Source organism: Chiloscyllium plagiosum, unplaced genomic scaffold (assembly GCF_037043375.1).
Source record: "Chiloscyllium plagiosum isolate Xiang-an unplaced genomic scaffold, Cpla_swu_hap1 HiC_scaffold_8, whole genome shotgun sequence".
NCBI classification, from domain to species: domain Eukaryota; kingdom Metazoa; phylum Chordata; class Chondrichthyes; order Orectolobiformes; family Hemiscylliidae; genus Chiloscyllium; species Chiloscyllium plagiosum.
In genome coordinates this window covers 59,957,072-59,969,882 of record NW_028270146.1, presented here as the reverse complement: position 1 = coordinate 59,969,882, position 12,811 = coordinate 59,957,072, and the positions used below count along the sequence as shown (strand labels likewise).

Genomic DNA, 12,811 nt, shown 5'->3' with positions numbered 1-12,811 from the left:
AATTCAGTTCAAGAGCAAGAAACTTGGGTCCAAAACAAGTATATTTAACTTAAACAAAGGGAATTACAATGAAATTAGGACAGAGTTAGCTGAAGTGGATGGGGTAGATAGATTAGCAGGTAAGACAGTAAGCAAATACTGGCAAATATTTAAGGAGACAATTCATAATTTGTATGGTTTACTTAACAGGGTAAATTGAAACCCAGGATCAGTGGCTTAGCACAAAACAGTGACATCACAGGTAAACCGTAAAGTCATTGGTGACAGCCACTAACTTCATCAATACAGGTTATTTTCAGAGCAGATGAAATATGAGAGTAAACCAGCCAATAATATAAACAAAGACTGCAAGATTTTTTTTATATGTCACAAATTTAAGAAGGCAAGAATGGACATTGGATCACTGGAAAACGAGTAGTAGTAATAAGAAGCTAAGAAATAGCAGAAGAACGGAATAAATACTTTGCATCAGTTTTCACAGTGCAAGACACCAGCAGCATACCAGAGTTTAGATTAGATTAGATTCCTTACAGCGTGGAAACAGGCCCTTTGGCCCAACAAGTCAACACCAAAGAGTAACCCACTCAGACTCATTTCCCTCTCACTAATGCACCTAACACTATGGACAATTTAGTACGGCCAATTCACCTGACCTGCACATCTTTGGACTATGGGAAGAAACCAGAGCACCCGGAGGAAACCCACGCAATCACAGGGAGAATGTGCAAACTCCACACAGTCTCCCAAGGCTGGAATTGAACCTGGGATGCTGGTGCTGTGAGGCAGCAGTGCTAACCACTGAGCCAGTCAGGGGGTAGAGGTGGGAGTACTGACCATCACAAAGGAGAAGGTGCTGGGGAAGCTGCAAGATAAAAAGGTGGTTAAATTATCCAGACTAGATGGACTATCCCCAGAGTTCTGACGGAAATAGATGTGAGGCACTGATGGTGATTTTCAGGAATCCCAGAGGACTGGAAAATGGCAAATGGAATACTATTGTCCTGAATGTATTTGTAAATAAACCCTTTGGATTCTCCTTAATTCTATTTGCCAAAGCTATCTCATGTCCCCGTTTTGCCCTCCTGATTTCCCTCTTAAGTATACTCCTACTTTCTTTATACTCTTCTAAGGATTCACTTGATCTATCCTGTCTATACCTGACGTATGTTTCCTTCTTTTTCTTAACCAAACCCTCAATTTCTTTAGTCTTCCAGCATTCCCTATACCTACCAGCCTTCCCTTTCACCCTGACAGGAACATACTTACTCTGGATTCTTGTTATCTCATTTCTGAAGGCTTCCCATTTTCCAGCCATCCCTTCACCTGCGAACATCTGCCTCCAATCAGCTTTCGAAAGTTCTTGCCTCATACCCTCAAAATTGGCCTATTTCCAATTTAGAACTTCAACTTTTAGATCTGGTCTATCCTTTTCCATCACTATTTTAAAACTAATAGAATTATGGTCGCTGGCACCAAAGTGCTCCCCCATTGACACCTCTGTCACCTGCCCTGCCTTATTTCCCAAGAGTAGGTCAGGTTTTGCACCTTCTCTAGTAGGTACATCCACATACTGAATCAGAAAATTGTCTTGTACACACTTAAGAAATTCCTCTCCATCTAAACCTTTAACATTATGGCAGTCCCAGTCGATGTTTGGAAAGTTAAAATCCCCTACCATAACTCCCCTATTATTCTTACAGAAAGCTGAGATCCCCTTACAAGTTTGTTTCTCAATTTCCCGCTGACTGTTAGGGGGGGGGGTCTATAATACAATCCCAATAAGGTGACCATCCTTTTCTTAATTCTTAGTTCCACCCAAATAACTTCCCTGGATGTATTTCCGGGAATATCCTCCCTCAGCAAAGCTGTAATGCTATCCCTTATCAAAAATGCCACCCCTCCTCCTCTCTTGCCTTCCTTTTTATCCTTCCTGTAGCATTTGTATCCTGGAACATTAAGCTGCCAGTCCTGCCCATCCCTGAGCCATGTTTCCGTAATTGCTATGATATCCCAATCCCACGTTCCTAACCATGCCCTGAGTTCATCTGCCTTCCCTGTTAGGCCCCTTGCATTGAAATAAATGCAGTTTAATGTATTAGTCCTACCTTGTCCCTCCCTGCCCTGACTGTTTGACTCACTTCTGTTCTCAGTTGTACCCATCTCAGATCGATCTCTTTCCTCACTATTTCCCTGAGTCCCACCCCCCCACCTTACTAGTTTAAATCCTCCCAAGCAGTTCTCACAAATTTCCCTGCCAATATATTAGTCCCCTTCCAATTTAGGTGCAATCCGTCCTTCTTGTACAGCTCACTTCTACCCCAGAAGAGATTCCAATGATCCAAAAATGTGAATCCTTCTCCCATACATCAGCTCCTCAGCCATGCATTCATCTGCTCTATCCTTCTATTCCTGCCCTCACGAGCTCATAGCACTGGGAGTAATCCAGATATTACTACCCTTGAGGACCTCCTTTTTAAATTTCTGCCCAACCCTATGTAATCTCCCTTCAGAATCTCAACCTTTTCCCTTCCAATGTCGTTGGTTCCAATGTGGACAATGACCTCCTGCTGGCCCCTCTCCCCTGTGAGAACATTCTACACACTCTCTGAGACATCCTTGATCCTGGCACCAGGGAAACAACACACCATTCTGCTTTCTCTCTGCTGGCCACAGAAACGTCTGTCTGTACCTCGGACTACAGAATCCCCTAACACAATTGATCTCTTGGAAGCTGACGTACCCCTCGTTGCATTAGAGCCAGTCTCAATACCAGAAACTTGGCTGTTCGTGCTACGATCCCCTGAGAATCCATCACCCCCTACATTTTCCAAAACAGCATACTGTTTGACATTGGTATATTTACAAAAGACTTCTGCCCTAGGTGCCGACCTCTCTCACCCTTCCTGGAGTTAACTCATCTGTGTGACTGTATCTGAGACTTTCCCCCCTTCCTATAACTGCCATCCATCACATACTGTTGCTGTTGCAAATTCCTCATCGCTTCTATCTGTCTCTCCAACCGATCCACTCAATCTGATAAGATTCGCATCCAACAGCATTTATGGCAGATATAATCCACAGTAACCCTTAAACTCTCTTTAAACTCCCACATTTGACAAGAAGTACATATCACTGCAAAGGAGAAAGTGAGGACTGCAGATGCTGGAGATCAGAGCTGAAAATGTGTTGCTGAAAAAGCGCAGCAGGTCAGGCAGCATCCAAGGAGCAGGAGAATCGACGTTTCGGGCATGAGCCCTTCTTCAGGAAATCTTCAGGAGCCCTTCTTTCCTGAAGAAAGGCTCATGCCCGAAACGTCGATTCTCCTGCTCCTTGGATGCTGCCATGTCACTGCAAAGGCCATTTTTGCACCTTCACAATCTACAGACCGAGAAAATAACACCGTCTTATTCAACTACAAACTCTGCCCCAGGTTAAATAAATAGCTATGGCTTATAATTTAAGTTTAATCAAGAGACTTATCTCCAAAAAACATATAATCAAGAAAGAAACCACTATACTCACTACTACAGCCTTTCTCTTGGACAGACTTAAAACAACAATTAACTTATCTGATTCTGTGCTGTGAACTTCGCCCAACAGTTACTCCAAGATTAGTTGTGAATTTCACTGTTTGTTAATTTTCCCAGATGCACTCCGATGTCCAACGATACACGAATTCAAACAGCAAAGGCGATAACCAAGATGGTTCTCTCTCTCTCTCTCTCTCTCTCTCTCTCTCTCTCTCCTGCACTGCACATGGTGAGAAGGTGCAAAACTTGACCTGCTCTTGGGAAATAAGGCAGAGCAGGTGACTGAGGTGTCAGTGGGGGAGCACTTTGGGGCCAGCGACTATAACTCTATTCGTTTTAAAATAGTGATGGAAAAGGATAGACCACATCTAAAAGTTGAAGTTCTAAATTGGAGAAAGGCCAATTTTGATGCTATTAGACAAGAACTTTCAAAAGCTGATTGGAGGCAGATGTTCGCAGGTAAAGGGACGGCTGGAAAATGGGAAGCCTTCAGAAATGAGATAACAAGAATCCAGAGACAAAAGGGTAACTAGGGAGAGAATAGGGCCCCTCAAAGTTCAGCAAGGCAGCCTTTGTGTGAAGCCACAGAAAATGGGGGAGATACTAAATGAATAGTTTGCATCAGTATTTACTGTGAAAAATGATATGGAAGATACAGACTATAGGGAAATAGATGGTGACATCTTGCAAAATGTCCAGATTACAGAGGAGGAAGTGCTGGATGTCTTGAAACGGTTAAAAGTGGATAAATCCCCAGGACCTGATCAGGTGTACTCGAAAACTCTGTGGGAAGCTAGAGAAATGATTGCTGGGCCTCTTGCTGAGGTATTTGTATCATCAATAGTCACAGGTGAGGTGTCGGAAGACTGGAGGTTGACAAACGTGGTGCCACTGTTTAAGAAGGGCGGTAAAGACAAGCCAGGGAACTATAGACCAGTGAGCCTGACCTCAGTGGTTGACAGGCCACTGTTGGAATATTGCATCCAATTCTGGTCTCCTTCCTATCAGAAAGATATTGTGAAACTTGAAAGGGTTCAGAAAAGATTTACAAGGATGTTGCCAGGGTTGTAGGATCTGAGCTACAGGGAGAGGCTGAACAGGCTGGGGCTGTTTTCCCTGTAGCGTCGGAGGCTGAGGGGTGACCTTATAGAGGTTTACAAAATTATGAGGGGTATGGATAGGATACATAGGCGAAGCCTTTTCCCTGGGGTGGGGGAGTCCCGAACTAGAGGGCATAGATTTAGGGTGAGAGAGGAAAGATATAAAAGAGACCTAAGGGGCAACGTTTTCACACAGAGGGTGGTACGTGTATGGAATGAGCTGCCAGAGGATGTGCTGGAGGGTGATACAATTGCAACATTTAAGAGGCATTTGGATGGGTATATGAATAGGAAGGGTTTGGAGGGATATGGGCCGGGTGCTGGCAGGTGGGACTAGATTGGGTTGGGATATCTGGTTGGCATGGACGGGTTGGACCGAAGGGTCTGTTTCCATGCTGTACATCTCTATGACTCTTTGACTCTATGTGCTTCCTTTGTCTGCTCTTCTCCCTTTTAAACTGCGTTGTTTTGACTTTTTTTTTCTAAAGTTCCTAAACAACGCAACAGCATATAAAGCAGTAATTGCTGCTCCTGGAATTCGAGGAAATCACCTCCAACACCTAAAATACCTCAAAAAAAGCAGCTCCCTCAGCCAGAACTTTTTCCCGTCCTCCATCTTGGATTACCCAGAATGTTAGCATTCATTTCAATAGGGCAAGAAAACAAGAACAGAAATGTACTGCTGAGTCTGTATAAAGCTCTGGTCAGATCACATTTGGAATATGGTTAGCAATTTTGGACCAAGTATCTATGGAAGGATGTACTGGCATTGTAGAGGGTCATGAGTAGACTCTCAAGAATGATTACAGGGTTGAAGACTTGTCTTATGAGGAACGGCTGAGGACTCTGGGTTTGTACTTACTCGAGTTTAGAAGGATGAGGCTGGATCGGATTGAAACTTCCAGCATGCTAAGAGGCATGGATAGAGTGGACATGGACGAAAGGTTTCCATGAGTAGGAGAGATGTGGATCCGAGGGCACAGGTTCAAAGTGAAGGAATGACCCTTTGGAATTCAGATGAGGAGCAATTTCTTCAGCCAGAGGGTGATTAATCTGTGGAACTCAATGCCACAGAGGGCTGTGGAGGCCAATTTATTGAGTGTATTTAAGACAGAAGAGGTTAGGTTCTTGATTGGTAAGGGGATCAAAACAGGAGAATGAAGTTGAGAAACACATCAGCCATGATCAAATGGCAGAGTAGACACGACTGGCTGAATGGCCTAATTCTGCTTTAATATCTGATAACGTTGAAAACTGTGTAAATCAGGAAATTAGAAATGCATGTAATATGGGTAATATAGCACTAACATACACCTTCAAATTACACATAGACTAGCTAATAATATCAGCATAAATGCTGTGGGAGTTCAATTCGCAGGATGTACAAGAGCTGAGTTTCTGGAGCATGCATTGAGGAGCCAACGAGGTTTCAGGGCTATTTCAGATTTCATGTTGCATAATAAGAGCTAATTAATTACCTTGCTGTAAACAGCCTACTTCGGTTTCTACATTTTCATTCTTTCTGCCCTTCTCTCTTCTATTGTACCATGCCTCCTGGATAAAACTCTTCCTAATGGTTTTGTGCAATTCCAAAAGGCTCACTGAAATTCTTTTCAAATCTCAGCCTAATGAATGCCCTTCTTCCTGCATACAGGACATTCACATGCTCAGAAAAGGTAGAGCAGGCTTAATCACTTATTAGAGAAGAGACTTTCGGAATTCCACCAAAAACTCAGTGACATGGGGTTTAGCTCCTGGCCATTTCTGCACAGACTGTGTATATCAGGGCATGTCTGATATAATTGTATAACTTGGTTGGTCCACTCAGATTTTGCGAAATATATCATCTAACACTGCATGTTTATTTCACAAACTCACTACTAAAAAGGACTTTCCATTGTTGTGTTTGGTGCTACATTGTTCCATATTTTCACACACATCTCAGAGTCATACAACACGGAACAGATCCTTCGGTCCTTCTCAGTTCCCAAACTTGTCCAGTCCCACTGGCCTATGTTTGGCCCAACTCACTGTAAACCTTTCCTTTTCATGTAGCTGTCCAAATGTCTTTTCAATGTTGTAACTACACAAGATCACTTGTAAATCTTTCCTCCTCACCTTAAAACTGTGACCTCTAGTTTTGAATTCCCCTACTCCAAGGAAAGGATATTTGCTATTCACCTTATCTATGCCTCTCAATTTTATAAATCACTGACTTCTTAACCGCCTACCTCAAAATTGCTTGTTGGTAAAATTGGCCCAGCTCCCCCAGTTAGGGATTTAGCCAGGCTCCCCAGTCCAGTACCTCTCCATTTCTCCATTATCTTACCTGCAATCACTGATTTTGCTTTACTACATATACTGTTATCCACTGACTAAAACTAACTGTCATGGCCACAAAGCACAAGGTGTAAGTGTTTCTGTTCTGAGTCCATTGCTGCTATGACTTTGTTACAGACTCACTACCCTCAAAGAAAAATAAATCTTCTTCATCTCTATCTTAAATGGGAGATGCTTTGCTCTGAGATTATGTCCTCTGATCCTAGACACTTCCATAAAGGGAAAACAACCCTCTCCACATCCACCGAGTCAAGTTTCCCAAGAATTTTCAATAATGTTTCAATAAGGTCACCTTTCATTCCCATAAACTCTTATGACTGCACACCTAACCTACTCTCAGCCTCCTCATAAGAAAATTCTTCCATACTCGGGATCAACCTCATGAACCTTTCCTGAATTGCCTCAGAATGTCAGTATTTCTTTCCTGAGATAAGGGAACTAAAAGTGCTCAGACTATTCAAGGTGTGGTCTGTGTTGTATCTTCTATGTAGTTTAGTAAGACACCTATATTTATATTCCATTTCCTTTGAAATAAAGACCAGAATTCCATTTGCCATGTGATTCATGCACTATTCTCTCTATACAGCAGCTTTCTACGTTCTTCCTCCATTCAAATGACATTTAACTCCTCTTTTCTTCCAGTCAAAGTGCATAACCTCATTTTTCCACATTGTATTCCACTAGCCAAGTTTGTGCCAATTTATTTAACCTGCCTATATCCCTCTGAGCAATGTCATCCTCACCATTTGCCTTCCCAACTTCTATCAACAAATTGGCAGTACATGCACTTCCATCATCCAATTCATTAATATATATTGTGAATGGGTGTGGCCTCATCGATTCTTGTGGCATTTCACTCGTTACAAGCTTCTATCTTGAAAATTCCCCCTGAATTCCAAAAGAGAGAGAAGTAAGTGGAATGGATTTGCTTTGGGCACCTATACAAAATCACGAGCAGGCCAAACAACTCTGGCTCACTTATGCATTTACCTTTTCCTTTACTGTTTTGGCTTGTTTTTAAGTTCAGTGGTTCTGAACAGTTTTGAACTAACCCTTTACACAGTTATAGAGTCACAGAGACATACAGCACGGAAACAGGCCCTTTGGTTCAACTGGTCCATACCGACCAGATATTTTAAATTAATCTAGCCCCATTTGCTACAAATTGGCCCAGATCCCCCCAAACCCTTTCTATTCGTGTACCCACCCAGACGCCTTTTAAATGTTGCAATTGTACTAGCCTCCACCACTTCCTCTGCCACATTCCATTCACACACCACCCACCTTGTAAAAGAGCTAACCCTTAGGTCACTTTTAAATCTTTCCCCTCTCACCTTAAACCTATGCCCTCTAGTTTTGGACTCCCCTACCTTGGGGAAAAGACTGCCTCTTTGCTTAATAAATTCTCAACCAGCAAACCAAGCTATACTGGTATCAACAAATTTAGATGACCAGCTTGAGATATTTAAAAATTACTTTTTGGAATTGTAGTTTTAAACCTTGCACATACAACCCACTCCTGCCTTGCATTCCCCAATACAAATATTATTTAAACTGAATTGTTTAAGTTTCTCTTAAAGCACAAAGTCTTGCAGACTCCCTATGCTTGTGTCTCCCTTGCAGACACAAGCAACTGCTTTGGTACAGCATAAGGAAATTTTACATAACACCATTGGTCACCAGAGGAACAAACATTTTCAACTCCCAACCTGTATTGAAATATGACAGGTTCTTCAACAAAGAAAGTGCAGTACACACGACCAATGTCAGACAGAAGACAATCTGCTCACTGCTAGACTCAATTCATCGATTATGAAATAATTTCTTACCCATTTTGGTAATTTATGGTTGCTTTCTTTTTGAGTTTGCTGACCACTTGATTTTGTTTGATGCTCATCTGCTAAAGTAAAATAATTATAAATAAATTTAAAACCATAATTCTTGCAAAAGAGCCACATATAATAAAAGCTTAATTCAAAAATAGTCAATGTTCATAAAATACAAATAACAGCAAAAGGTTTTCAAAATATTCATCTTTCTTTTAAGATGCTTTTAGAAATTTCAATGCATAATTAAATAAAACTAGCAAAACCATGAAATCTATAGTACTTACAATTAATAAAATATAAACAAATTTGTTATGTTGATTTGCATAAATTGGAAATAACTGAAATTAGGAGAAAGTGAGGACTGCAGATGCTGGAGATCAGAGCTGAAAAATGTGTTGCTGGAAAAGCACAGCAGGTCAGGCAGCATCCAAGGAGCAGGAGAATCAACGTTTCGGGCATAAGCCCTTCTTCAGGAATGAGGAAGGTGTGCCAAGCAGGCTAAGATAAAAGGTAGGGAGGAGGGACTTGGGGGAGGGGCGCTGGGAATGCGATAGGTGGAAGAAGGTTAAGATGAGGGTGATAGGCCGGAGAGGGGGTGGCCCTCACCTTAACCTCCTTCCACCTATCGCATTCCCAACGCCCCTCCCCCAAGTCCCTCCTCCCTACCTTTTATCTTAGCCTGCTTGGCACACCTTCCTCATTCCTGAAGAAGGGCTTATGCCCGAAACGTTGATTCTCCTGCTCCTTGGATGCTGCCTGACCTGCTGCGCTTTTCCAACAACATATTTTTCAATAACTGAAATTAGCAAAAGACCAGAATTGCTTTCTAAAGGTCTCTTCTCTCATGTTTGAATGCAATAACACAAGTACAACAAAACTTGAAAAACTGTATATTATGAAGCTCTTGTAATACGCGGATGATCAGAAATAAATATTTTAATTTATCTTGTGGTACAGAAATAAAAATATTAGAAACATATAGAATGTTTTCCACATTTCATTTCAGGAAAGAACTTTGCTTGGGTGTTGCTGGTGTCAATAAATAGTTTTGCTTTCATATTTTAAGACTCGCAAACATGTTTTAAAAAAGAATGATTTCTCCTTGAATGATGGAAGCAGGAATTTCAAACTTTTCAAAGGTAGTATGGAATTTTACAAGTTCATTAACTGTCATTTAATTCACTTCTGGAATCAATGATGTGAATAGCAATGTAATCCCAAATAACTTTCGCAAACTCATTCAAAACAGTTTTCACTGTTATTGGTGATGATATTAGTAGCTTTGTTTTGAATAAAAGATTTGTAAGGCTGCTGGTGAGTGGGGAAGAGTGATATTGTGATAGATGTCAACAGATGGGTGATCTAATGTCCAGGCTCGTGCTCTGGAGACATGGTTTCTGTCATAACACCTATAAGGTCCATGGGAAATCACAAATTAATCGCCTTATGGAGCTGGTTGAGGTGGTGATCCCTTGGGCAGATGAGGCGATGACCTGACCAGTTGAACTCCTCACCTGAGCCCTTTGTAAAGCAGACCATAGATTGGCTACACAAGTGATTACTGTGGTAGTTGAAAGAGAAATAAAACAAATAAAATTATTTTGTTGGTGGGAAAGTCACTCAGTTGTGTGTAATAGCACTTCTGGATATTGAGAAAAAAACATAAAGCAGACCCTAGCGTCTCGTTTCTGGAGTGAAGTGGTTATCATAATCACTGCACATGCAAGAGACCCCGATTCAAAACCAGGCAGAAACATTTGCAAGAATTCCTGGTGTATATGAAGATTCCTCAATTAGTGTCTTATAGGCATGACCAAGTGGTTCAGGCAATGAATTTGAAATCCATTTAGGTTTCCCAACACAGTCTGGAGTCCTGCAAACTACGTTTCTCATATTTTCTGATTTTATGGTCACTCACTGTCATTGGTAGTGTCCCTACCTCTGAACCAAGAGGACCCAGCTCATGTTCCACCTGCTCCAGAGGTGGGCATGAAAATCCTTGACCAGGATAATTAAGAGTAAAATAAAATCTAGCAGACCCTAAAGGCTTTTGTGACAAAGCGATAAGTCTCTACATCTGACCCAGGAGGTTCGAGTTCAAGTCCCAAACCATAGACATGCGTCATAACATGTCTGAACAGGTTGATGCAAGATAAAATAAAGCAGAGCTGAGGGTTCTTAAAGCACGGTGATAGTGTTCCCATCTCTAAGCCAGAACAGCTGGATTCATGTTCCAACTCCACACGTGTCAAATCATGTTTTAACATACTGATGAAAAATAAATTAAGTGGACCCAACAAGAAATACACTAGACCAGATTGATTAAGTCCTTTCCTGTTCTCCCATACACTCCCTATCTCCCCACCCCCTCAGTTTTGATGGTTTGCACTACCCATGATCAGTTTGCATGTAAACTTCTAAATATCTGGTGACTGATCACTAAAAATGAAAAAAAAAGTCATGGTGATTTGGTGGTGAGAAAGCCATTCAAGTTCCACCTGCTGCAGAGGTGTTTAACAGCATGTCTGAACAGATTGATTAAAAATATCTATAAACTGACCTGCATTGCCCATAACAGACTTTGCATGTAAATATCTAATGGCTGCTCCTGTGTTTTACTGTTGGCAGTTGATAAAAGATGTAGTAATGGTGATTTTGAGAAAACAACTATAAACACTTTATAGTTGGCTAATGGGTGATTATGGTTAACAATCATGGTGATTTGGTGGTGGGAAAGCCATTCAGCCCTATGTGATAACACTTGCAGATATAAAAGGAAAATGAAAGACCGACAGGGAGAGGGGAGTAGGACAGTGGCATCGTGATAATAAAGCAGACCCATGCTCTCCCTTTTGATAGTTTGCAATGCCCATAAAATGCTTTGATATAAATATCTATTTGGCTGCATGGGTGTTTTACTGGTGACTATTCATAATTAAAAAGTAAAATAGAAACATCAGTGATTTGGTCATCATGGAAGTCATGAAGCCTTCTACCAGTACCCTTCGTGTCCTATTACTAAGCTAGGTTCTGATCCATCTCGCCAAGTTTCCCTCAATTCCATGTGCTTTAACCTTTTCAATCAGTCTTCTATGTGGGACCTTATCAAAAGCTTTGCTAAAATCCACATAAACTACATCAATTAAACTTCTTTCATCCACATCCTTTGCTAAAATCCACAAACTACATCAACTGAACTTCCCTCGTCAAAAAATGCTAACTGACATTAGACTCACTGGTCTGTAATTTCCTGGTTCATTACCACCTCTTTACAAGGTGGAACCACAATAGCCATCGTCCAATCTTCTGGAAGTTTCCCTGTGGCCAGTGAGGAATTTAAAATTTGTGTCAGAGCCCCTGCAATTTCCTGCCACACCTCTCACAGAAGCCTGGGATGCAATTCCTCTGGGCCAGGGGATTTACCTGTTTTTAGGCATGACAGAGCCTCTAACACCGTCCCATTTCCAATGTCAAACTGTGCAAGTTCCTCCCAGTTCCTTTTCCTGAATTTCCTATCTACGTGCTCCTTTTCCAAAGTGAAGACCAAAGAGAGGTATTCAACCAACACATCAGCTTCACACAACAGGGTGCCATATTGGTTCCTACACTTTCCCGAGTTAGCTTCTTCCCATTAACGTTTTTATAAAATATCTCGGTTCCTCCTCAATTCTGTTCACAAGTCCTTTCTAATGCCCCCATTTTTGCTCTTCTAATTGTTTTAAGTACCCTGCTGCACTTTGTTATTCCTGTAGGGCTGTAGCTGAATTGCTACATCTTCTTCTTTATCCAGTCCTGAATTGTCCTAGACGTTGAGGGTTCTTTGAACTTATTGCTCCTACATTTCCCTTTATATGGGAATATGATGGACCTGTACTCTCCCCAGCTCCTTTATGAATGCCTCTGCTGACGACTTTTGGAGCTATTCCCAGTGTTCTGTAGCCAGATCCTGTTTTATTTTAATAAAATCTGCCTTGCCCCAATCCAAAGCCATCATTTGCAGGCCATCTTTTTC

General features: G+C 41.5%; 1 protein-coding gene across 10 annotated transcripts in view; it reads right to left on the bottom strand.

Annotated features, from left to right (window-relative positions):
- Positions 1–12,811, bottom strand: part of kiaa0586 (KIAA0586 ortholog) — a 530,738-nt gene that overhangs the window by 507,279 nt on the left and 10,648 nt on the right. For 7 of the 10 annotated variants that reach the window (XR_006312780.2, XM_043697765.2, XM_087989896.1 and 4 more), the window contains exon 2: positions 8,800–8,870. Coding sequence is in view for 9 of the 10 variants with exons in the window: in XM_043697765.2 (XP_043553700.2) it covers positions 8,800–8,870 (71 nt within the window). In the remaining variant the exon portion in view is untranslated. The remainder of the gene's footprint in view (positions 1–8,799; positions 8,871–12,811) is intronic. The other 3 variants (XM_087989898.1, XM_087989899.1, XM_087989902.1) reach the window with 1 other exon arrangement.